Source organism: Neodiprion pinetum, chromosome 1 (assembly GCF_021155775.2).
Source record: "Neodiprion pinetum isolate iyNeoPine1 chromosome 1, iyNeoPine1.2, whole genome shotgun sequence".
In the NCBI taxonomy this organism is placed as follows: Eukaryota; Metazoa; Arthropoda; class Insecta; order Hymenoptera; family Diprionidae; genus Neodiprion; species Neodiprion pinetum.
This window is the reverse complement of record NC_060232.1, coordinates 39,234,841-39,259,933: the sequence shown is the minus strand read 5'-3', so window position 1 is coordinate 39,259,933 and position 25,093 is coordinate 39,234,841. Positions and strand designations below refer to the sequence as shown.

Here is a 25,093-nt window from a genome sequence, read left to right as displayed (position 1 = left end):
TACATTTCTCTGTTCACGTAATTGTCTTGAACAGTGGTTCAAGACTTTTCGGACCATTGATTCCAAAATTAAAGTAAGCATTTTCAAATATAGGAGCAAAATGAAGATGGTTGATTCAATATGATGAATTGAAATGGATTTTGTATTCATCGACGATGGAAAATATATTTTTAATTAGTTTGCTCCAACGTGTAAAATCAGTAAGTTGTATTGGCTCGATATTAACACTTAAACTCGTATTCTTTTGTAGTTCCAATATCACAATATCATATACGGACTAAAAAAAATAGACCAATAATTTACGACTAACATCGTAGTTCTGAATCATCACAACAAATGCACTTGTATAGAGACATGGAAAAGTATTATGAATATAAATGCAAAATCAGGGAATTATCAGGCTAGTTGGTCAATTCGATTTTTCAAAGACTCCGAATCGAACCAGAGAAAGGTAATTAAATAATTTAATTCGAAAGTAACATTCATATTATATACAGCGACTTGAGTATAATACGAGTTGTTCATAAATATTCCAAATAATTACTTCACACTGAGATTCGTTGAAAAAATACACGTTCACTTATGAATATCTGTATAGCAAAAAAAAATTTTTCATTCATCGTTAAGAACTGATTCATTCTAAAAAGTTTTCACAAACTGCTACAGTCCATGTGTCATATTTCGCGGTCAGTGTTGCACAATAGTACCAGATCTACCTCTAACGCATGTTGACATACAGCAGCGTGTTTTGGTTATATCTACACGTAATAGTGTACTCTTCGAATACCAATAAATGTATTTGAACTTGAGGGGATGACGGTTGACTCATGGGGCCTAGCGAGGTTATTCTCCTTATCTTCCTAGAGTATTTCGCTCGTGCAAATAAAACTACTCCGCTAACGCTGAGAGCTGCCGCATTTTCAAGACAATTTACCATTCTTTGGTGATCCTCGGTGAAGAGTGTTTCGCTGTTGCGTTGTTGTTTCGTCTGGGATGGACTCGACACAGGATCCGTTCACGCGGGTATGTAGAATCAAAAGTAACCGCACACTATCAAAGAGTAGTCGAAAGCCTAATGCTGAGACCGAAGGGTCATAGCAATCGCACATCCTCGTTGAATTCGAATAAATCATGGTGGGCTCTTTCGATATCGTTACGCCTAGTTATTTTCTAATCAAATATCGTTCTTAGCGCATGCTGCAACGCGCCAGCATGCGTCAATTTCGAGAGGAGAGCTTACATTGCAGTCCAGATCAACTGCAGAGAAAAATGAGTATTTTGCGAGCCATTAATGACAAGCCTGCAGTCAAGATCGGAGGTAGAAACATTTTTTCTTTTTTATTTTTTTATTCACAGTTTTTGTACAATTTTCAATCAGAATTAATCACAAACTTCCTCACGCACTTCGCAGTTGTCAATTATGCTGTAAATGTGGAACCATGATTATGAAAATTAATACGATGTGTAAATAACAAAGAAAATGAGCTTTTCTAAAAGTTGTTTATGGGAAAACTTGGGTACGCGCTAATAGTCCATAGTCCAAAAATGGTAATGCTGCCGTCTGTTTATAGATCGTGAAACGATCAGCCGGAGAAATACTAGCGAAAACAAGTTTGCTGATGACAAACCACGCATCCTGCGAAGAACGAGTGTGACGTTGAGTGACAGTTTGATACGCCAACGAGACCATCTTCCCATTTTTTATCCTATAAACCGATACAGTTCTTCGGATCTTACTGACCAGTCTAAATCTACGCCTGAGTACCAAAATCTTCGATATCACCAACGACGTGTGAACGGCAAGGTATCGCAGAGCAGTATTATGGATAATGAAAGTAGTGACAGTCAAGTATTCTCGAAAACTTCTAAAATTCAGAAGGATCAGAAGCGGATAAAAAGTAACAACACCGCACAGACGCCAGAAGCAGCTTGTTCGTATGTGGCTAAACCGCGCTTTAGAAAATTGCGAAAAAGAAAAGAAGACGAGGTAGAAAGTGACTCGGATTTGTCGGAGACTTCCAACTCTACTTCTATAACTGTGACTGAAAACTCAACCAAGGACAAGCCGCAATCGGCACCGACATATATAGAAGGGTTTAAACTTGGCAACGTGAAGTGGCGAGGACCGCTTCACGACGCTTATGCAACGAAAAATCTGGAACGAGAAAAGGCTGACGATTTTTCGGACAAGAGTATCGATGATCGTGAAGCAATCAAACGCCACTCGTCGTGCAGCCGCTCCGAGGAACCTAAACTGTTGAAGACCCTAGAAAGGGAGATTTCGATACCACCCAAAATGACACCGGAACTGAGAACAATAGGCGACAGTAAACAGAAAGCAGTTAACGACAAAGTCGAAGGTTCACCCGCCAAGACTTCGGCAAATAAAAGACCGGATAAGTTATCGTTGGAAGTGACAATTGCAGGTAATTCGGCAGAGAAAAAATGTTCAACGAATCCTGAAGTTCTCCCTGACTCACCGACCACCCCTCTGACCGCTGAGATAAGACGCTTGAACGCCGATATCGGACAGCTAAAGTTTCATTCGGACTTTTACACTCCGGAGAACGACGCTGAGCTGTCACCTCCTGTTCGGCTTTACCCAAATTTGTCGAAGATTCCGTTCACGCCAACGGGATACACACCCAAAAAGCTTTACCGTTCACCCTACAGTCCTGAACAAGCGTGCGCGGCATCGTTGGCCAGTAAATCGACGAGCAGTAAAAATCGTCTTAACTTCAATGAAAATCCAACTTCAACCCGCAACGACGAGCCGCCGAATAATATTGCGAAACCAGCAACATCGAGCAGCGTTTCAGAGAGTGTAACGACGAACAACGGTGGGCCGACATCGAATTTGGACAAGGAAGCCAAAACATCCGAGACGAAATGTGCCGAAAACAATAGAGATGTGAAGAAGAATGACGGGTTCAAACTGAATTTGGAATCGACTCGGAAGTCTTTACTCACCAACTTGTCAAAAATTATGGCGTCCGGTCCTCGTCATTCACAGAGTATCGCGTCCTCTTCTTCGACCACGGCACCGAATTCTCCCGAGGGTTTGGGAAGCCCACCGAACGCTTCGTCTCCGAAGGATAAGACCCTCAACTCCACAATTCCCTATGACGTTGATCATTTTTTGGCCGACGCGCTTGGAAATGAACTTTACAATACCACCATGACTTTCCCGCCTTCCGAGGGGAACCCAAAAAGTTACTCAGAATTTTGCGCCAGTGACTTGATATCCGCAGGAACCACGTCGGGACTGAACAATAGCAGTTCCGCTGTGAGGAAGACGCAGACGACTGAATCTCCTCCTCCGTACACCAGCACTTTCAACAGGGGCATGACGATTTATAGATCGTTCACTCAGAGTATCAAAAACGTACGCTGAGCCTTCTGGCACACATTTAGTCCAATTTATCATTCACGATGTTCAGAACTTTTTGATACGACTGAATATGAGGCGTGTAAACGTGATTCTCTATTTTATAATTCATATAATGGTTGATATGATGAACTGTTTCAGAAACTGCGACCTGGACTGAAGTCTCTGCCAAAAAATGCGACGAACGATGCCGTTACAACGGTGGAGATGAAAAGCGACGACCGGACGATACAAGCACTGTTTCAGGACGCAAGCATTCAACAGACGATAATGTACCAGGCTAATAAAGCACTGACCTTCTGCCACTCGATGAAGGAATTCTCGTCGAGTACCGAGCAGGTGGAATCGGAGAGATCGCTCCTGGTCGCGGGCCTGAGGAAGGAGGCTATCCTCGAGGAAATCAAACGGCGACAAAATTCACAGCAAAACAATAACGTCGAGGAGCCTTGGGAGAGGGGGGAAGTTACGATAAAGAACTTCAGTCTACCCCTGAAGGAGGATATACTCGAGTTCGAGTGCAGAACCGGGGACTTTGTCCAGTGGTTCGTGATCGCCGTTTCCCAAGGACCAACCGTATGGGCGACCAGACCGATTTCCTGCCCTGTACAAAGTCCCAGGATTATATTCCCGGACTCATTTTTCATCGCCAACCTCCCCCCCAACTTCAAAATCACCATAAGGATCTACTGCTTGAAACTCCGCAGGACAACCTTTAATCACGACGACAAATATCACCTGAACAAAGCCGAAAGACAGGCGACGTGTCCCTCCCCAAAGAAGCTGATACTTAGGAGAAGTGACAGGCCTCTTTCACCCGGAAGACAGCGCCATATTGAGTCTGTTCCGATCAGAAACACCTCCTTCGTACTTTCAGGAATGGTGGAACTGTATCTGCACGATTTGAGCCTGACTTCGCCGTGGCCCTTGACTTCCGTAAGTATAAGCCATGAAGATGTGATTTCCAAGCAATCATAACTCTGTAATTTTGCATCAGTCGACTGGCATGCACGGTGTGTTTTCAGTTATTAACAGGAAGCGTTCTCTACGGGACAATCGACCTGACGCTTTCCTCCAAGCTCCAATTGTCGGTTTACCACGCTGGTTTTTTAACCCACGGTGACGAGGCCGGCGGTTTCGCGGCTTGGAACCGGAGATGGTGCGTCCTTCAGAATCAAACTCTGATGTTTTGGAACTATCCGTGCGACCAAGAAGAGAAGCAACCGCTGGCTACCATCGATCTCAGCAATTGTACCTCACCCGAGATAAATGCCGTCGACAGATCGATGTGCGCCAAGCCGAGGACCTTGCTGATAGAAACCTTCAGAGAGAGGAACGTATCGGACAGAAATAGTATGTTACTCGAGTGCCGATTGTCCTGCACTGTGATTCGGTGAGTTATTACCTTCGTTTCTACTCTGGCTTTCGATCCAGGTGATGAAATTTCTTTATTGTATAACGTATAACTTAAACCCGCTGTGTGATTGAATTTGTCCAGTCCATCTGAGGCGGGTTAATATTTGTTTAATTTGAAAAAAAAAAACCGCCATAACTATTCTATTTGCAGAAACTTGTTGTGCTGCGATACACTGAAAGATTTAAACCTATGGAAATCGAAGATTAATCGCGTTGTGTCGGCGTTGCGGGATTGGAACGTGAACCGCCGATTTCCTTACGAACAAGTCTCTGACCTGTGATTTCACGTTTTTTGGATTATGTGTTTCATTTGATGTCTATTATTTATGAACTACCATTTTAATCGTGTCTTTGTTCTTAATATTTTTGTAACAAACTTTTTGCGTGCGCCTGAACCAATTATTTCTGACGGGCATACAAACCTCTGTTACGCACAGCGTGTGTGTTTTAAATTTGATGGTACTATACCATGTATTGACTGATCACTTCATAAATGTGCGTATTATGTAAACATATTATATACTGACAAAACGCAAGAACTACAATTCGGAACACAGCCCGAATTATAAATTCTTACGTAACTATAAATTATCGATTACATTTGTACAACTTTGAATCATACGAGTTGGTAGCTAAATTAAGTGTCATTTTGGATAAAGAATCCAATTTCTATGCACCATTAAACATCAATGAATATACAAAATGTTCTCTCGTTCAAAATATATTCAATGTGTGATTATCGCGTCTTAATTTAATATACAAACGTCAGAAAGTGTTGTTATATTTATATGACAACATTTTATACATTTATAAGTCATGCTTTTTTAATATTGGACTTACATATCTGAATTGACGTTGGCAGATCGATGCTAACTGATTAAATGCGTTGAGAAATTACAAAAACTTTCAAAATATTATTACCGAATTTTACAACAGCCTATAATAAATGAATTCATAAATATCTGCACCAACTCGAGAAGATGAATGTTTCAGCTAACGATGAAAATTTCTATAGGTAATAGTAGTAGGAGAAAAGTGCAACTGATTATACTGGATTTGAGTTGCTTATTTGATCAAAACTTGTTCTGCACACTGAAAAACTTCTCCGATTTCTGAACGAAAGTTCGAAGTAACGAATGCAGCTACGTCACATATAGCGGATTTTTCTCAACAAAATCGAAATTTCAGAGTGATAAAGAATATTTCCGAGTGCTCAGTAAGTGATTCTTGAATAAAATAAGAGTCAGTAGAATCAGCGCAAATTAAAAAATGTTCAAACATGATCTTGTTCACTAGAAAAGAGTTCCACCCATTACCGAAACATGTTCCGTCGATATTGCACAGTGTTTACCGAATCCCTTTTCCAATGAAGTGATAAAAGTTTTTTCATCTCTGAATGCACTCTACGTTATCGCAAGACAATTGGTCTTGAAGAGGCAATTTATCGTTCATTTAAAAAACAAAACGATTTCCGGTTACATTAACGGATGTCACTAACCACGCGATTACATTTATTTCGTAGGTACCACTCCCATTCTTGATTCTGAAGAGAGACCAGAACTTTCCTTGATGAATTCAGATACTCGCTCCCCGATCATCATTGTCGGTGACGCAGTATTTCCAGTAATTATCTGTAAACAAAATTATAAGGGTGGTTTGGACCGCCCAGGGATAAAAAACACATTTTCTTACGACCACTGATGCAAGGTTCAGCGTAAAGGTTCTTACACATTGAGATCACAACATCGATAGTTACCTTTACAATGTGACCTCTGAACTGATACCAAAATGCACCCCGAACTACATACATTTACCACTTAAACAACTGAATATTTTTATAGCCTACCCTCTGATATCATGAACATACCTGATGAAAAAGGGATGATTATCGTACCAATGTAACAATTCGAAAGTTTTGCCACAAAACCCACCTGAGGCATGATGGAAGTATCCGCAACGCGCAGTCCTTTGATGCCTCGAACTCGAAGCTTATGATCGACAACTGCCATTGCGTCATGCTTGGGGCCCATTTTACACGATCCGGTTCCATGACCTACGGGCTTTACAGCCTGGTGTAACGCACACTTCCAGTACTCAGTAGTGGCAAAAGTGTAACCTCTGCAAGCTTCGAGGATTGACATTGACAATGTCATATTATGGGATCTCAAAGTATTTGAATTGGTCAACTTGTGAACAATATTTATTCCTTCCAAAATACCAACGACATCACTAGTTTCGCTCAAAAAGTTACCCCAGATCAAGGGGCTTTCAAAAGGATCGTTCGAGGCCAGACTAATTCGTCCTAAACCACCGGATGAAAGGATCCATATTATTGGAAGGTCATTGAAGATCTCCATGTGTCATTGCGTCATGCAGAATTTACATACCTCTGCTTTTCGGATGGAGATACAATGCCGACAAGGTTACAGTACGTCGCCCCGTGCTACGAAGAGCCCCAATTTCTCCCGGCGCACAGTCAGCTTGGTAACCAGCACTGAATATTTGGATGTCAGGATAGTCAGGGGTTGTTGCTGTGGAAGCTATATGAGCGATCGCCCCGGCTATGCCATAACTGGACAATGGGCCGGTCTGAAAGGTGAGGTACTCAGCAGCAACAGCCCAATCGTTGTCGTACACATCGTTCTCGTTGATAGTAAAGCTAAGCATGAAGTACGGGTGGTCGTGGTAATTGCTACCAACGCCGGGCAAGTCCTTGACTACTGTTATACCCATGGACTCAAGGTGTTCCTTGGGCCCAATGCCCGAGAGAAGTAGAATGTGAGGCGATTTGACATTTCCAGCGCTTAGAATCACTTCTCGCAATGCACGAACCGTCTTGAACTCATCATTCTAAATCAAATTATAACATTCTGCATTTAACATAAAATTCTGTCAAAATAAGGGATATTTGTGCATATAGTGTTCAAACTACAATGGAGCCACCTTTGCCCTCTTGATTCTATCTAACAGTGAATTAGAAAGTCTGTGAAGCCCAGTGATTTGGAACATTTGGGTAGACTTTACGGTGCTCCATGTGCTCCATCATACATGACTTGTTGTGAGCCCTACAATCTCGACATGGGACATGTAAAATAGAAGTCACCCCATTGTTACCTTAAAGTACTCGACGCCGACTGCCTTTCCATCCTCGATTATTACTCTTGTGACAGTGGTGTTCAAGGAAATGTGCAGATTCTCACGGTTCCTGATAGGCCGTAGGTACGATGTGGCACTGCTACGTCTAACTCCATTTTTAGAAGTGGTTTGTACTATTGCAAAACCAGTAGTCTCGTCTCCGTTGAGATCTTCACTGACGCCAAATCCTGCCTCTTCCGCTGCTCTAAGTATAGAATCGGTAAATGGAGGTTGATAACGAGATCTTTCAACGAAAAGCGGACCCCCCGTGGCGTGCCAGAATCTTCCAACTCTATCAATTTCACCATTATCCTCCACCTTAAGAAAGAAAGGCTTCACTTCATCCCATGTCCAGCCCTCATTACCCATAGCAGCCCAATTGTTGTAGTCCGTTGGATTGCCCCTCAAATATATCATCCCGTTGTGCACCGTACATCCACCGAGAGCTTTCGCCGCGGCGTACGTACAAGAAGCGTTCGTTGAGAGACACGCGTGACTTTCATTCGTCGTTAGATATCCCCATTCTAAACTGGATCCTTGTAAAAAGCAGAGATTTGACTAGCGTTCATCATATGAATTCAATAACACCGTTATAAATTAAACAAATTAGTCTTTCTCTCTAAGATCTAAAACCTTCTATATCAGTGGTGAAACTTGGAATTTGTGCAGATGCGGGTTCATCATCACCAGCTTCGAGAAGTAAAACTTTCCAATGGGAAATCTCACTCAATCTTGCAGCCACCACAGAACCTGCCGCACCACCTGAAGTAAGGCTGTTCTTTAATTCTCAGAGTGACCAGTGAACTTACAGTGTATAAGATATAATTGATATTATCTCCATATTCGAAAAAATCTCTCAAGTGCCCAGGAACGCTCTAGTCAATGAAAAAATCCTCTTTGCAACTACTGACATCCATCGCTTAATACTTACCGCCGACTACGATGTAGTCATACTCGGGATCTGGTGTCTCGATGGGTCTCACGCGTTCGCATATTCCCGATATTTTTTCGTTCTTTCGTACGAACGAGTCCAGAAAAGACATCAACATGCCGGATTCACCGCACATGTCTACCAGAGTGGGACCTGGTAGCTGCCTCTCGTTACATGTTTGTGCCAAAGTTAGGTGATGAGTCATCGTTACAGATAGCAATAAGATAAGTTGAAAATTGATATGCATCTCGAATATTAGCCGTTATTGATATCAATTATATATTTCCTTGTCACAGCGTTTTTTCTGACGATCAACAATCAACTGGAATCGCAGTTAAAGTCGTGATCGGAGTTCTTCTGTCGAAACTCGCTTGTCCTATGAATGTCTACACTGTTAACAAAGATCTTAAATTTAAAACAAATCCACAACGCAAATTCAAATGACATTTCCAAATTAGGTATATGAAATGATCATTCATACCCTTGTACAACTAAATTAATACTCGGATATCAAGTATACTGCGTCGTATTCCTCAGTCTGGAAACAACCGCGCAGTAGAGCGGACGTATTAAAAATCGCGCTCAGCAGATTTCGAGTACCGGATTCTCTACCTCCGTGGTTCCTGCACTCCGGGTCCGCTTCCGGGTGCAACTCGAGTTCCAGGACAAGCGCTCCGTAGTTTCTATGCTCCAGGTTCTCTACCTGGTGAAACTTGACTTCCACGACAAGCGCTGTGTAGTTTCTGCGCTCAAGGTTCACTATCTGGTGAAACTTAACTTCTAGGACAAGCGCTGTGTAGTTTCTGCGCTCCAGGTCCGCTACCTGATGAAACTCCACTTCCACGACAAGCGCTCCGTCGTTTTGGCTGTCCAGGTCCTTTGCCTTGTGGATTTCGACCTCCAGGACTAGCGCTTCGTAGTTACTGCACTCGAGGTCCGCTACTTGATGAAACTCGACTTCACGGACTAGCGGACTAACGTTTATCACCCATTAAACAATCTTCAAGCATCGAGAGCGTGGGGTATCTGGTAAGTCTCGTATCATCTGGTGAAACACTGACAACGAGTAAGCGAGCGCACGAGCACAAAAACCAGTTACACTAGGCATCCGACCCCGAGCGAGCTTTAGCGAACGAGGGTTTTAAAGCTGGTTCAATATTAAAAACCGAGTTAAAAACTCGTTAAAGAATTTTACAAACACGTAATGCAATAATATTGATAACCATATAATATTCTTATGTGGTAGGAACATGCATCGCAAACAGTAGTGTAGAAAATTTTGAACCCCAATAAATTGATTGTTAATGGAAGAATTCGCGAAAGAATTACAGACACAAGTATCACGAAAGTGTCACGCAGTATGTTAATTGTATGGTACGGTCTCCGACAATAGCAAGACAAATTGATATTAAGTTTCACAACTTTTCATCGAAACGAATTCGGCGGTGAAGTAAATTTAATATACAACCCTGAATTGATATCCACAGACTGAGAGAAATTTTTAGTTTCGGTTAGCGCTCAATCCTTAACTATTTTCATTTTTTACCACAATCGAAAAATACAGTTCTAGGTACAAAATAAAAATTAGTTTTCTAGCTGTTACCGGAAAGTCTAGTATCCGATACTGTTATTTCTCATTACGATTACTGTTACTAGATTTTCTTGTAACTGTTGCGAAAATTTAATGCTTGTGCAACAATGAATTGATGTTGAAGTCTTACTTAACTAAAAAAGTACAGTAAACCGAACAAACTAATTTTGCGTTGCAATTACCAAAAAGGGATCGTCAATAGCGCAAAATGTTTACGTGTACCACGTTTTTCGTAGTACCAACAATATTCGAACAATTTTTTTAACGATACCTATTTTACTGAATTTTTCTAGCTACTAAAACAAATGAAATTTTTCTCAGTGCACTTTGTATTGATTTTCCTATACTTGCAGCTTGAAATTCCCTTACATACATCTGATTGACAAAGTACACTTGCGTACTAATATCACCACGCGATGAATTTATTATTAAAACACACTCCTTTGATTGTCATTATCACAGACTGTATCTGGAAAAATGCTTTCAACAAATGTATATTAAATTTCAAACAGATTCTTTAACAGCTTACCGCAATTTTTATAATTTCATGGACGAAGTCTTGAAATGGACTGATTGTCGCCCTGTCGATAATCTTATAACGTGGTGTTATTGGCGGTAAATTGTACGATAGTTCAATATTGTTATTACAAGATAAATGCCACGTCGTGGTTTATTCAGGTACATGCAGCTTCTATTCTAAACGATGCATCATGGTTGTCAAAGTGTATTTTTTCAAGTCCCTCGCCGTGTCGCCTGTATCTCTGAAATATGTATCTGTAACATCTGAACGAACGGAATTTTTTCTTGCAATTAAGTAAAGAGCTTGAGGTTGTTCACCAAGTTTATGTACTATAGGAATATATATCTGCATCACAGATATATTGTCCAATTATTACAATTAAGGTCGTTTGATTCGCGATACTTATGACTTGTGAACAGAAATGGCGTAAAACCAGTGACCAAAACCGATGAAAAATAGACGTATCTATTTCGTATACAGTACTTCTATGAAACTTGATTATCTCAAGATGTTTGTTCATTTTACAATATATGTTAAGAAAAAAAATCTCTCAAGAAAACTCTCACCTCTTTGCGATTACCGATGGAAATTGGCATCTTGGCATCAGTTAAAATCTTCCAAGCAAGATCTGCATGAATACCGTTGTCAATAATACTAAAGTTCTCAGAATTTCTCGACCAAGTTATTCAGGTTTATCTTATTTGTCGCTTAACTTACCGGTGACTACGATGTAGCCGTACTCGCATAAACCCGATATTTCTTTCATTTTTTCGTATGAATGTATCCAGGAGAGACATGAACATGACGAAAGTCGAAGCACTGCACACGGCTAAGTTGATAAGTTGAAATCTCAAGTTTATTTCAAGTATCAGCCGTTATGGACTTACGTTACATTCTTTCCTGTCACACCGTTACTTCGATCTCAGGATTCCATGTTTATTCACATCGAGCCGATATCACAATAACAGTCGTAATCACAATTTTTTTTTGGCCACTCTCGATTATCTTGCTTATCTCTACTGTAATATTTCGAATTTCATAGAAGAACTCTTGAAATGGACTGAGCCTGTTGTTTTATTATTTTACGATATAGTGTTATTGGTTGTAGCTTATCACCGTCTAATATTGTTATTACGACACTGTTAGTTCCCCATAGGTGCTTATTTAGGTATTGCGACTGCCATTAAAGAATATACATCCCGATTGACAGAGCAGTTTTTTCAAGTCAAATGTCGCAGCCGTGTCGACTACAGATATGTTTGACGCATAAACCCATCGTGAACGAACGGTATGTTTTTTCCTAAATAAGTAATCAGCTGGATGTTGTAGAATAAGTCTTCGCAATGAACAAGACAAATATTTGCTCTAGAGGAAAATCGTTCTGTATGCGATTTGTAATGCTATACACATTTTTATCACCTTTGATCTCGGATTATGGGCTGTAACGTGGTATGTCTGACGATCGTTACAAACAGCTCGCCGAATCTCAAGCGGAACCTAAAAGTAGAGATTTCGGGATGTTACACCAAAATGTGGAGTAACGGCGAATCCATCAGCCAACGAGCGACTCCCAGACAGTGGACAACAAAAATTGCGCGGGTTAAAATTCAATAATTTCCTAATCGGTGAACCAATAAAAACTGGGCAATCTCGCAAATATAACAGCGCCCGTGTTTCGAATTTTATAACTCGTCACTCGAGTCCTGACGATTGCCGAAGTGAGACGTTCACCTGATGACGAACGAGAAATGTAATAAAATTGAGAGCGACTAGCGGAAGTATGGAGAGGAACGAATGTTGGAAACGGCGAATTTTCCGCTGTTACGAGAAACGAATGTCCGACAACGGCGCCGCGGCGTGGAGGACTTCCTCGTGTGGTTGAGTTACGGTAATCGGTAATTTTAATCTCGCGAACGTATTTCGAGAGAAATACAATAGCAGCGTGCCAATCGGGCACGGTTGGCCATTTTTGAGTTCAAGTATCGGAGAGTGCTCGACATTCGTTTGCCGATCTCTGTGCTTGGTGGTAGTAGCTTGAGTTTTGCGATGAAACGTAGGGTCAATTTTATTTAGCAGAAGATTGCAGAGACGAGTCACCGTTTCAGATCGAGTCAATTGCGTTGTTCGTTGCGTACAGTTAAATCCCACTATGCTCGGTCGAGTCATGCCGGTATGTTTTTGCAGCGTCGACAATATGTCGCGTATTAAAATTTCGAGTGGGTTACGTTTATTTGGAGTTGAGCTACAGATAAATACTTGTGGGATTGCTTGCGACATTGCGAGTCGAATGATTCCTTAAGATTTTATTTTTATTTTTTGGTAATTTTAGCGCGTTACTTATTGAGACCCCGTTCGATGTGACTAGCGTATTTATTTAGGTATAAGATTCAAAGTAGTTGTGTCAAGCGCATCCAGTTAGTTAAAGGCTTTTAATTTGTGGTGATTAGCGCAGCAATTTAAGCCTTGGCACGATCGCAGTTAGCGTTTTTCAGGAGCATTATTCTTAGTTCTTTTTTTTTATCATTCTGTTTCTCTCGTTACTAATTGTCCTTTTTGTTTCGTTGTTGGTAATGTATTTTGAGACGCAAGAAGTAAATTAAATTTGTAATTTATACAAGTATGACTAGGGGCTCCACCTCTGCGTGCTTCGCGCCTCACTTCTGATGGTGGCGTAGGAAAACTACAAAACGGACGACTAAGATGTGTTAAACTACGGAGCGCAGGACCTAGAAACCGGAAACCCTAAAGAATGCCACGAAGTTGGTTCGGTAAAATGGAAAATCTAAGTGTTTAAAAACCAATACTTATTCATGCTACTTAGTAAAGTAAACTTTGTGCCACTTGAAAAAAGTTAAATACCAGTTACCTATTGTTAGAAAAGCTTAATTCATGCTACTTAAGGAAGCTGATCCCATGATGTTCATTTTATTTATTTTTTTTCAATAGTGGTGTTACCGGAGATTTTATGGCTAACCACCTGTTCTACAAAGCGCATTATTCGAGAGACGACAATACTGTATTAAATCAACAGGAAAATCATTTGAATCATTATGAAAGTGTCCGAAATCCGTGGTCCGTTTATTCCGTCCATGAATGGTGGTATAAGATCAACGGTTTGTGATCTCATCCACGTTTTTAATATCTTCAATCCTGAGTTGCAGATCAACGTTACAGATTTTAGGATACATCCAGTTTCACTTTCCTCAAAAAGCAACGTTTTCCAGTCACATTTATGCACGTGACTAATCACGCAAGTACATTTGCTTCGTAGGAGGAACTTCCATTCTGTCTAAGTGATCGGAATCTTTCTTGATGAAGTCTGCAGCTCGTTCCCCTATCATCATTGTTGGTGTGCCAGTATTCCCAGAAACAATCTGTAAACAAGGAAATAAAGGTACTCTTCACCACTTAAGAGTTGAAAAACATTTTCCAGTTACTACTGAAGCAGCCCTCACCGAAAAAAATTCTCAACTTGGATGTAAATTCGCATCCTCAACTTTTTTCTTATGGTAATTCAGCATTATCTATGAGTTGGGGGTTCGAAGTTACACTGAAGTTGAGGTTTTTTCCGAACGGGAAGGTCCAGCGAAAATGTTCTCGGACGTTTACATAACAACATCAATAGTTGTGTTGACGTTGTGATATTTGAGCTGATATCTAACTGCCCAGCCAACTTTGTCCCTTGCCATTTGAACAATTGAATATTTTTATAGCCTGCCCTTTCATTGGATGAACAAACTAAATTAATCGTGTAAAGAGAAAATGATTTCCGATGGTAAAAAGGGACGATTATCATATCAGTGTAACGATTGAAACATTTTGTCATGAAACTCACCTCAGGCATGATCGAAGTATCCGCAACGCGCAATCCTTTGATGCCTCGAACTCGAAGCTTATGATCGACAACTGCCATTGCGTCATGCTTGGGGCCCATCTTGCAGGATCCGTTTCCATGAGGTAAGTCTATTCTACCCCACCGTAGCATACACTTCCAGTACTCAGCGGTGGCAAAAGTGTAACTACTGCAGGGTTAGAGGGCCGTTACTGATAACGTCATATTGTAGGCTCTCATTGCGTCCGTATTGGTCAACTTGATAGCACTATTTATGGCTTCTACAAGGATATCAAGATCACTGGGTTCGCTCAAGATGTTACTCCAGATCAGGGGTTGTTCAAAAGGATCGTTCGAAGCCAGACTGATTCGTCCTAAAACACCGGATACAGAGATCGGTATTATCTGTACTTTGATGTTGAAGAACCATTGTGAAACAACATGTGCCTATTCGTTGCACAGTATTCGTGTACCTCTGCTTTTCGGATGAAGTAAAACTGATGCCAAGTCTACACTGCGCTCCCCTGTACTGCGAAGAGCACCGATTTCACCAGGCGCGCAGGCGGCGTCGTAACCAATGTTATATATTTGCATGTCTGGATAGTCAGGCGTTGTTTTGCTGGAAGCTAGCTGAGCGACTATCCCGGTTATTCCATGACCGGACAATGGGCCAGTCTGAAAGGCGAGGTACTCGTTAGCAGCTGCCCAGTTGTTCTCGTAGGTGTCAGGGTCATTGATGGTAAAGTTGAGCATGAAGAACACGTGGTCGTGGTAATTGCTGCCAACACCAGGCAAATCTTTGACAACTGCGATGCCCATTGACTCGAGGTGTTCCTGGGGCCCAATGCCAGAGAGAAGTAGAATGTGAGGCGATTTGATATTTCCGGCGCTGAGAATCACTTCTCGCGTTGTACGAACTATCTTGAACTCACCATTCTGTAAGAAATTATCAAGTTTTCTTCTCAATTATCAATTACTATAGTTATTGATGATTCTGTTAAAATAAGGGTCACACAAGCGGATAGTGCGACACGCTACAATCGGCTCATTGTTTCGCCACTGCTTTTACCTAACGGTCCAGTTGTTGGACTTTTGGGTGATTGTGACACTTGGATATGACGTATTTTTACTGTGTATAGATATCAATGGTTGTTGCATGAAAAAAATCCCATGTTGCCCTTTTGTGAAATAATTTTTCAACTAGTTTTTCGGCTCGAGTGACCAAATTAGCTCACCGACGCCCACTTTGAACTCAGATTTATGTTCAACAGGCCGTCATGCGCAAGAGCTATAGGCTCTCAACCCCGGCATAAAATACCTTTTTTGCGGGCCTGTGTCATCAGCCCTACGATGCTACTACGTAAGAGCAATGATAGAAGCACGCGTGAATGAAGACTCACAATCGGTACTCGAATATCTGTGAGTACGATGTGTAAGGTGTAAGTAAGATGATCGTTACCTTAAAGTACTCGACGCCGACTGCCTTCCCGTCCTCGATTATTACTCTTGTGACAGTCGAGTTCAGGGAAACGTGTAGATTTTCGCGGTTCCTGCTGGGCCGTAGATACGATGCGGCGCTGCTACGTCTGACTCCATTTTTAGTAGTGCTTTGTACCATTCCAAAACCACTCAACACGTCTCCGTTGAAATCTTGACTAATGCGAAATCCTGCCTGTTCAGCTGCTTCAAGCATAGCATTGGCAAAAGGAGGTTCATAGGGAAATCTCTCAACGGATAGTGGACCCCCCGTGGAGTGCCAGAATCTTCCAACTCTATCGATTTCACCGTTATCCTCCGCTTTGAGAAAGAAAGGTTTCACTTCATCCCATGTCCAGCCCTCATTACCCATAGCGGCCCAATTGTTGTAATCCGTTGGATTGCCCCTCAAATATACCATCCCGTTGTGCACCGTACATCCACCGAGAACTCTCGCCGCGGCGTACGGACAAGAACCATTCGTTGAGAAGCAGGCGTAACTTTCGTTACTACTTTGGTATCCCCAGCTCAAATTGGAACCTTACATGAAGCAGAGATTCGATTGATTTTCGTAACGCCGATATAAATTTAATTCATTAGTCTTTCTCTTATACGTACCAGCTATAGTTTCGGCCATGCTCGGAATTTGTGCAGCTGCAGGTTCGTCATCACCAGCTTCGAGAAGTAAAACTTTCCAGTGGGAAATCTCGCTCAGTCTGGCGGCTACCACAGAACCTGCCGCACCACCTGAAACAAGAACCTGAAGCTTTGAACATCCTGCATATCCAGAACTTACCCCTTTCTTGTTCTCAGGGTGTTTTGTAACTTTACAATGAATCAAATATGATTTACATGATCTGCGCAGTCCAAGAAATCTTTCAACTGTTCTCGGACCGCCTAGTCGATAAAGAAATTCTCTTCGCGCCTGCTGATAAAAATATCAGTTTGAATTTTCCAAGCAAGTCCGCGATTGTTGTTTTTCAACGTTGCTAACGTGTCTAAAATTTCTCATACAAGTTACTTACATTTAACTACCATCACTTAAAACTTATCGCCGACTACGATGTAGTCATACTCGGGATCTGGTATCTCGATGGGCGTCACGCGTTCGCATATTCCCGATATTTTTTCGTTCTTTCGTATGGCTGAGTCTAGAAAAGACATCAACGTGCAGGATTCACCGCACATGTCTACTAGAGTGGGACCTGGTAGTTGCCTCTCGTTGCACGTTTGTGCCAAAGTTAGGTGATGAGTCATAGTTACAGATAGCAATACGATAATTTGCAAATTGATATGCATCTTGAATGTTAGCCGTTATTGACATCAATTATATATTTCCTTATCGCAGCGTTTCTCTGACGATCAACAATAAACTGGAATCACGGTAAAAGTCGTAATTGGAGTTTTTCTGACAAAACTCGCTTATCTTATGAATCCCTTGAACAAACTGACCGCCACCCTGTCATTTTATAAGTATCGTATGATATACTGTTATTGGTGACATGTGTGACGATACAATATTGATATTAGTGCTCGTTTCGTGTCATGTCGGTGTTTATTCAGATTTTTCCGGCAGCTATTAAAAAATATACATTACTGTAGATGGAGTGGATTTTCTCAGGTCAAATGTGCCAGCCGTGTCCTCTAAATGCTTATTGTATAAATCTAATCATGTGCACGAACGACATGTCTTCTCGTAAATAAGTAAGCAGGTGGAGATTGTACAGACGTTTCAATTCATTCTGACCCATTCGATAACCCTAGTGATTTTACGACTCACGATTTTGGATGAACACTGTTGGCACTATCCGCCGCCCACTTCAGGCCATGCCGCGAGCGGAAAAATGAGATGCCCGACCGGAAGTGTCAACGGTGCTCATCCAGACCCGTGGCGCGTAAAATCACTAGGGATATCGAAGGTGTCAGAATCAATCGAAGCGTCTGTACAATCTCCAGCTGCTCATTTATTTACGCGGAGACATGCCATGCCGTTCGTACACAATATTAGTTCTACGCACTAAACATTGAGAGAACACGCCTGGCGCATTTGACTTGAAAAAATCCACTCTTTCAACGGTGATCAAATTAACAAACAACTCATAGACTGTTGATTAAAGCTAGAACTGAAAAATAGGATGGAGTGGCAATGTACAGGTAATAAAATACAAAACATAACCATAAGCACATACCAACTGAATGCAAATTAGATATTTAAGTATAAACATTTAACCAAATTAAGTGACAGTGCATTTACAATTTCATCTCAGGCAACTCACACCATAAATAGTAACAATTAGCAAATTCAGATTACTGTCAACATTCGAGACACTAGTTTCAACAATACCGTAAATATTATATTAATCTTGGGATTTCCTGATTATTCACATTGAGCCGAAATTACAATGAAAGTCTTATTCGCCATTTTTTTTATTTTTTTTATTTTCTGTATAGACTCGCTTGCTTGTTAATCTCTACCGCAATATTTCCAATTTCGTAGACAACTCTTAAAATGGACTCACCCTATTATTTTATCATCTAATATTGTTATTACGACACTGTTAGTTCCCCGTCGGTGCTTATTCTGGTATTGTGACTGCCATTGAAGAATATATACATCCAGGTTGACAGACCAGTTTTTTCAAGTCAAATGTCTCAGCTGTGTCGACGACAGGTATGTTTGACGTAAAACCTACTGTGAATGAACGGCATATTTTCTCGTCAATAAGTAAATAGCTGGATGTTGTAGAATAAGTCTACGCACTGAACAAGACAGATATTTGCTCTGGAGAAAAATCGCTCTGTAAGGGAGTCGTAATGCCATACACATTTTTATTACCTTCGATCTCGAATTATGGATTCTAACGTGGCGTTTCTGATGATCGTTATAAACAGCTCTCCGAATCCCAAGCGGAACCCAAAAGTAGAGATTTCGGGATGTTACACCAAAATGTGGAGTAACGGCGAATCCATCAGCCAACGAGCGACTCCCAGACAGTGGACAGCAAAAATTGCGCGGGTTAAAATTCAATAATTTCCTAATCGGTGAACCAATAAAAACTGGGCAATCTCGCAAATATAACAGCGCCCGTGTTTCGAATTTTATAACTCGTCACTCGAGTCCTGACGATTGCCGAAGTGAGACGTTCACCTGATGACGAACGAGAAATGTAATAAAGTTGAGAGCGACTAGCGGAAGTATGGAGAGGGACGAATGTTGGAAACGGCGGATTTTCCGCGTTTACGAGAAACGCTGTTACGTATGAGAATCGTGCTCCGCAGATTTCGAGTACCGGGTTCTCTAACTCCGTGGTTCTTGCACTCCGGGTCCGCTTCCTGGTGAAACTCGACTTCCAGGACAAGCGCTTCGTAGTTCTGGCTGTCCAGGTCCTTGACCTGGTGACTTTTGACCTTCGGGACTAATTTTCATACATTTTGAATCCGAAAAAAAACGGAACGACCAGGATCAAGAAATTGCAATTGGTGAGTGGTTGGCATTGTATACTGCATAGGAAAACATGACAATAACGTCGTTTGATTAGAGCTAAAATTCCTGTGCGTCGTGTTGAAAATCTGTTAGCACTTAGCTTATTGTTCTGTGGTATTTTTTGACGAAATTTATTGTCACAACATCACAATACGTTATACTTACGTGCATGTGTAAACGTGATTTGTAACATTATATAGGAAAAATCTTACAGGCAGATTCTGTTTGCGTCACATGCACAAAGACAGTGTTCATTCTGTATACTGTGAAGCAAATACCACAATTTTTTGGGGAGTCCATCGTGCCCCAGTGTCCCCTACAACTATTTCATATGGTAAAACACTGAGAACTAGTAAGCGGGCGCACGAGCACAAAAACCAGTTACACTAGGCATCCGACCTTAAAGCTAGTACTCTATTAAATCAGAAAGAAAATATTTGAATCATATTGAAAGTGTCCGAAATCCATGGTCCTGTTATTCCGTGGATGAATGGTGGTAAAAAGATAAACGGTTTCTAATCTCATACATTTTTAATATCTTCAATCCTGAGTTACAGATCAACGTTACAAGTTTGAAGATACATCGAGTTTCACTTTCCTCAAAAAGTATCGTCTTCCAGTCAAAATTATGTACGTGACTAATCGCGCAAGTACATTTACTTCGTATTAGGAGTAACTTGCGTTCAATATGATAACCGATCGGAGTCCGTCTTGATGAAGTCTGCAGCTCGTTCTCCGATCATCATTGCCGGTGAACCAGTATTCGCAGAAACGATCTGTAAACAAAAAATAAAAGTACTTTTCAGATGAAAAATATTTTCCAACTACTACTGCAGCAATCCTTACGAAAAAGAACTCTCAACTTCTCCATTACCGGCATTCAGCATCATCTATGAGTTAGTATCGTGAATTTACACCTAAGTTGTGTTTTTTCCGTGAGGAAAGGTCTAGCGTAAATGTTCTTGAACGTTTACATAACAACATCGATAGTTGTGTTGACGTCGTGATCTTTAAACTGATACCTATCTGCACAGCCAACTTAGTCCCTTGCCACTTCAATAACTGAATATTTTTATAGCCTATAACCTTCTCATTAGATAAAGAAACCAGATAATTTGTGTACGGAGAGACTAGTTTTTGGTAAAAAAAAGGGGTTGGTTCTCATATCAGTGTAACATTTCAAACATTTTGTCCCAAAGTTCACCTTAGGCATGATGGAAGTATCCGCAACGCGCAGACCTTTGATGCCTCGAACTCGAAGCTTATGATCGACAACTGCCATTGTGTCATGCTTGGGGCCCATCTTGCAGGTTCCGCTTCCATGAGGTGCGCCAATACCATCGTGGTGTACCCTACACTTCCAGTAATCGGTGGTAGAAAAAGTATAATTCCCGCAGGCATCGTTGGCTATTGCTGTTAACGTCATATTGTAGGCTCTCATTGTGTCCGTATCGGTCAACTTGATAGCACTATATATGGCTTCTAGAAGAATATCAATATCGCTGGGTTCGCTCAGGAAGTTACCCCAGATCAAGGGTTGTTCAAAAGGATCGTTCGAAGCCAGACTGATTTGTCCTAAAACACCGGATAATGGGCTAAGTATTATTTGTACTTTGATGTTGAAGAACCATTGTGAGACAACCACGTCCTTATTTCTGATACGGTGTTTACATACCTCTGCTTTTTGGATGCAGTAACACAGCGAACAAGTCGAAAGTGCGTTTCCCCGTGCTGCTAAGAGCACCAATTTCACCAGGCGCACAGGCGGCGTCAAAACCCACGCTATATATTTGCATGTCGGGATAGTCGGGGGTTGTTTTGCTGGAAGCTAGCTGAGCGACTATCCCGGTTATCCCATGACCGGACAACGGGCCAGTCTGAAAGTCGAGGTATTCGGTAGTAGCTGCCCAATTGTTTATGTAGGTGTCAAGTTGATTTATGGTAAAGTCGAGCGTGAAGTACAGGTGGTCTTGGTAATTCCTGCCAACACCAGGCAAATTCTTGACGACTGGGATGCCCATAGACTCGAGGTGTTTCTTGGGCCCAATGCCAGAGAGAAGTAGAATGTGAGGTGATTTGACATTTCCAGCGCTGAGAATCACTTCTCGCGATGTACGAACCGTCTTGAATTCACCATTCTGTAAGAAATTATCATATTTTGCTCTCAATTATCAATGAGTTTGGCTATTGATAATTGTATTAAAATAAGGAACACACAAGCGGGTAGCGCTGAAACTACAATCGAGCCATCATTTTACCACTGCTTTTACCTAACGGTCCAGTAAGACGTATGCGACGCTCAAAGATTCAATTAAACCAGGCGTACATGTTCGTTTGGCTGGACTAGATCAACGTTGCGCTAATTTTTTTAATTAGTAGCCCTTCCGAAGCTTGTTATTAGTCGCCTCTTACTACAATTACACAGGCCCACAAATTAAAAAAAGTTTGTCGTGTTGTAGTCGAGACCCATCATTTTCCATTTATTTCGAACTGCTAAACACGAATCTAAAGTCGAAAGAAGGTGTCGATGGACCAATTTGGCCGTTGGGGCCAAAAAACTAGTTTTAATATTACTAAAAAAAGAGTACATGGGTAATTTTTTTTGTAAGTAACAGCCGTGTACATCTGTTTGGGGTTATCGGAGTATAATTTGGCTTTTAGCGTTATCAAGGTTTGTAGCTTTTGGGATTATCGGGGTGTTGAACTTTGGAGTTGATCGGACTTTTGGGTGATAGTGATACTTCACCGAGAGAAATTTTTAGTTCCGGTTACCGCACAGTCCTTAACTATTTTCATTTTTTACTAGAATCGAGAAATATAGTTTTAGGTAGAAAATGAAAATGAGTTTTCTAGCTGTTACCGGAAAGTCTAGTATCCGTTACTATTCTTTCTCATTACGATCACTGTTACTATATTTTCTTGTAACTGTTGCGAAAATTTAATGCTCGTGCGACAGTAAATTGACGTTAAAGCCTTATTTAACTAAAAACGTAGAGTAGACCGAAGAAACTGATTTTGCGTTGTAATTACCAAAAAAGGATCGACAGTAGCGCAAAATGTTTACGTGTACCTCGTTTTTCGTAATTCCAACAATATTTAAACAGTTTTTTTAACGATACCTGGTTGACTGAATTTTTCTAGTCACTATAACAAATGAAACTTTTCTCAGTGTCGGATGTGACGTATTTGTACTATGTATAGATATAGATGAACGTTGGATGAAAAAAATTAAATGTTCTCTTTTTTCGAATTAATTCTTCAACAACTAGGCTCTAGTGACCGAATTAGTTCACCGACGCCCACTTTGAACTCGGATTTGTGTTCAGCAGCCGGTCATACGTAAGAGCTATTGGATCTCAACCCCAGCATAAAATACCTTTTTTTGCGGGCCTGTGTCATCAGTCCTCCGATGCTACTACGTAAGAGCAATGATACAAGCACGCGTGAATGAAGACTCACAATCGGTACTCGAATATCTGTGAGTACGATGTGTAAGGTGTAAGTAAGATGATCGTTACCTTAAAGTACTCGACGCCGACTGCCTTCCCGTCCTCGATTATTACTCTTGTGACAGTCGAGTTCAGGGAAACGTGTAGATTCTCACGGTTCCTGCTGGGCCGTAGATACGATGCGGCGCTGCTACGTCTGACTCCATTCTTACTAGTGGTTTGTGCCATTGCAAAACCACTCAACACGTCTCCGTTGAGATCTTGACTAATGCGGAATCCTGCCTCTTCCGCTGCTTTAAGCATAGCATTGGCAAAAGGAGGTTCATAGGGAAATCTCTCAACGGATAGTGGACCCCCCGTGGAGTGCCAGAATCTTCCAACTCTATCGATTTCACCGTTATCCTCCGCCTTGAGAAAGAAAGGTTTCACTTCATCCCATGTCCAGCCCTCATTACCCATAGCGGCCCAATTGTTGTAATCCGTTGGATTGCCCCTCAAATATACCATCCCGTTGTGCACCGTACATCCACCGAGAACTTTCGCCGCGGCGTACTCACAAGAACCGTTTTCTGAGAGGCAGGCGTACCTTTCGTTCGTGATTGTGTATCCCCAGCTCAAATTGGAACCTTACATGAGGCAGATATTTCATTTATTTTCGTAGCATGTTTATAAATTTAATTCATTAGTCTTTCTCTAATACGTACCAGCTATGATTACGGCCGCACCCGGAATTTGTGCGGATGCAGGTTCGTCATCACCAGCTTCGAGAAGCAATATTTTCCAGTGCGAAATCTCGCTCAGTCTCGCGGCCACCACGGAACCTGCCGCACCACCTGAAACAAGAACCAGCTTTGAACAGCACTCACCACTTTCTCGTTCAGTTCTCAGGATATTTTGGAACTTTACAATGTATCACATGCGATTTACATGATCTGCGCAGTCCAAAAAATCTCTCAACTGTTCTCGGACACCCTAGTCAATGAAGAAATCCTCTTCGCGACTACCGACGGAAATAAGTATCAGTATGAATTATCCACGCACGATTGCGATTGTTGTTTTTCAATGTTGCTAACGTTTTTGACATCCATTGCTTAATACTTACCGCCGGCTACGATGTAGTCATACTCGGGATCTGGTGTCTCGATGGGCGTCACGCGTTCGCATATTCCCGATATTTTTTCGTTCTTTCGTATGGCTGAGTCCAGAAAAGACATCAACGTACCGGATTCACCGCACATGTCTACTAAAGTGGGACCTGGTAGCTGCCTCTCGTTACATGTTTGTGCCAAAGTTAGGTGATGAGTCATCGTTACAGACAACAATAAGATAAGTTGAAAATTGATATACATTTTGAATATTAGCTGTTATTGACATCAATTATATCTTTCCCTGTCACCCCGTTTTTCTAACTATTATCAATCAACTAAAATCACAGTAAAAGTTGTAATTGAACTTTTTCTGCTAGAACTTGCTTATCTTACGAACATCCCGCAGTATTTTAAATTTCATGGATGAATTCTTCAACCGGACTGACCGTCGCCCTGTCATTTTATAAGTGTCATATGACGCACTGTTATTGGTTGTGACCTATGTGACAATACAATATTGGTATTAGTGCTCTGTTTGTGCCATATCGGTGCTTATTCAGGTTTTTGTATATTTTTTCTTTTATAAACATAAATTAATGAAAATACGTCACAATTGACAAGTGGGTTTTCTAAAGTCAAATGCGCCAGCTGTGCCCTCTAACTGTTTGATGTATAATCTCAATATTGTGCACGAACGGCATATTTTCACCTGATTAAATGAACAACTACAGATTGTACAGACGCTTAGATTGATTTTGACCTTTTTGATATGCCTAGTAATTTTAC

The 25,093-nt window shown here is 41.3% G+C and overlaps 4 protein-coding genes and 1 long non-coding RNA gene across 14 annotated transcripts; 2 read left to right on the top strand and 3 right to left on the bottom strand.

The window, feature by feature from the left end:
• The first annotated feature begins 828 nt into the window (after positions 1-828).
• On the top strand, positions 829-5,720 carry LOC124220241 (anillin-like). Its single transcript, XM_046628846.2, has 6 exons — positions 829-1,023; positions 1,192-1,318; positions 1,572-3,385; positions 3,530-4,321; positions 4,411-4,778; positions 4,953-5,720. The coding sequence occupies exons 1-6, from the start codon at positions 994-996 to the stop codon at positions 5,080-5,082; spliced, it is 3,261 nt and encodes a 1,086-aa protein (XP_046484802.1). The 5' UTR covers positions 829-993; the 3' UTR covers positions 5,083-5,720.
• Positions 5,463-12,031, bottom strand: LOC124220249 (glucose dehydrogenase [FAD, quinone]-like). Of its 6 annotated transcripts, none has more exons than XM_046628857.2 (10): positions 11,696-12,031; positions 11,545-11,606; positions 10,810-11,241; positions 9,349-10,014; positions 8,868-9,258; positions 8,570-8,698; positions 7,916-8,472; positions 7,189-7,651; positions 6,733-7,103; positions 5,463-6,432 (listed from the first exon to the last, which is right to left on the bottom strand). In XM_046628857.2, exons 5-10 carry the CDS (start codon positions 9,112-9,114, stop codon positions 6,313-6,315), a joined length of 1,887 nt encoding a protein of 628 aa, XP_046484813.1. In that variant the 5' UTR covers positions 9,115-9,258; positions 9,349-10,014; positions 10,810-11,241; positions 11,545-11,606; positions 11,696-12,031; the 3' UTR covers positions 5,463-6,312. The 6 variants fall into 6 exon arrangements, with proteins under 6 accessions (XP_046484813.1, XP_068991583.1, XP_046484828.1 ...); XM_069135482.1 differs by having other exon boundaries at positions 9,349-9,912; positions 10,832-11,241; XM_046628872.2 differs by having other exon boundaries at positions 10,988-11,241.
• Positions 12,032-13,814: 1,783 nt separating this feature from the next.
• LOC138190995 (uncharacterized) lies at positions 13,815-14,976 on the top strand. Its single transcript, XR_011177183.1, has 2 exons — positions 13,815-14,372; positions 14,692-14,976. It is a non-coding gene; the product is annotated as an uncharacterized lncRNA (long non-coding RNA).
• LOC124219223 (glucose dehydrogenase [FAD, quinone]-like) lies at positions 14,213-18,859 on the bottom strand. Of its 5 annotated transcripts, none has more exons than XM_069136183.1 (7): positions 18,806-18,859; positions 17,340-17,659; positions 16,905-17,034; positions 16,270-16,826; positions 15,284-15,746; positions 14,814-15,184; positions 14,213-14,352 (listed from the first exon to the last, which is right to left on the bottom strand). In XM_069136183.1, exons 2-6 carry the CDS (start codon positions 17,583-17,585, stop codon positions 15,009-15,011), a joined length of 1,572 nt encoding a protein of 523 aa, XP_068992284.1. In that variant the 5' UTR covers positions 17,586-17,659; positions 18,806-18,859; the 3' UTR covers positions 14,213-14,352; positions 14,814-15,008. The 5 variants fall into 5 exon arrangements, with proteins under 5 accessions (XP_068992284.1, XP_068992285.1, XP_046482505.1 ...); XM_069136184.1 differs by lacking the exon at positions 18,806-18,859 and adding an exon at positions 17,884-18,423; XM_046626549.2 differs by lacking the exon at positions 17,340-17,659 and having other exon boundaries at positions 16,905-17,033; positions 18,806-18,848.
• A 1,423-nt stretch (positions 18,860-20,282) lies between these two features.
• LOC124219217 (glucose dehydrogenase [FAD, quinone]-like) lies at positions 20,283-24,751 on the bottom strand. The gene is made up of 6 exons (XM_046626502.2): positions 24,322-24,751; positions 23,924-24,052; positions 23,289-23,845; positions 21,446-21,908; positions 20,975-21,345; positions 20,283-20,546 (listed from the first exon to the last, which is right to left on the bottom strand). The coding sequence occupies exons 1-6, from the start codon at positions 24,566-24,568 to the stop codon at positions 20,454-20,456; spliced, it is 1,860 nt and encodes a 619-aa protein (XP_046482458.1). The 5' UTR covers positions 24,569-24,751; the 3' UTR covers positions 20,283-20,453.
• Between the last annotated feature and the right edge of the window lie 342 nt (positions 24,752-25,093).

Coding starts and splice junctions, on each gene's coding strand:
- LOC124220241 (XM_046628846.2), top strand. CDS start 994: ATGGACTCGACACAGGATCCGTTCACGCGG. Junction 1,024..1,191: donor CACAGGATCCGTTCACGCGG/GTATGTAGAATC, acceptor TATCGTTCTTAG/CGCATGCTGCAACGCGCCAG. Junction 3,386..3,529: donor TCACTCAGAGTATCAAAAAC/GTACGCTGAGCC, acceptor GAACTGTTTCAG/AAACTGCGACCTGGACTGAA.
- LOC124220249 (XM_046628857.2), bottom strand. CDS start 9,114: ATGCATATCAATTTTCAACTTATCTTATTGCTATCTGTAACGATGACT. Junction 8,699..8,867: donor TGACTACATCGTAGTCGGCG/GTAAGTATTAAG, acceptor GCCTTACTTCAG/GTGGTGCGGCAGGTTCTGTG. Junction 8,473..8,569: donor TTTCACCACTGATATAGAAG/GTTTTAGATCTT, acceptor GCTTTTTACAAG/GATCCAGTTTAGAATGGGGA.
- LOC124219223 (XM_069136183.1), bottom strand. CDS start 17,585: ATGCATATCAATTTGCAAATTATCGTATTGCTATCTGTAACTATGACT. Junction 17,035..17,339: donor ATGACTACATCGTAGTCGGC/GATAAGTTTTAA, acceptor GTTCTTGTTTCA/GGTGGTGCGGCAGGTTCTGT. Junction 16,827..16,904: donor CATGGCCGAAACTATAGCTG/GTACGTATAAGA, acceptor GCTTCATGTAAG/GTTCCAATTTGAGCTGGGGA.
- LOC124219217 (XM_046626502.2), bottom strand. CDS start 24,568: ATGTATATCAATTTTCAACTTATCTTATTGTTGTCTGTAACGATGACT. Junction 24,053..24,321: donor TGACTACATCGTAGCCGGCG/GTAAGTATTAAG, acceptor TTCTTGTTTCAG/GTGGTGCGGCAGGTTCCGTG. Junction 20,547..20,974: donor ATACTTCCATCATGCCTAAG/GTGAACTTTGGG, acceptor TTTTGTTTACAG/ATCGTTTCTGCGAATACTGG.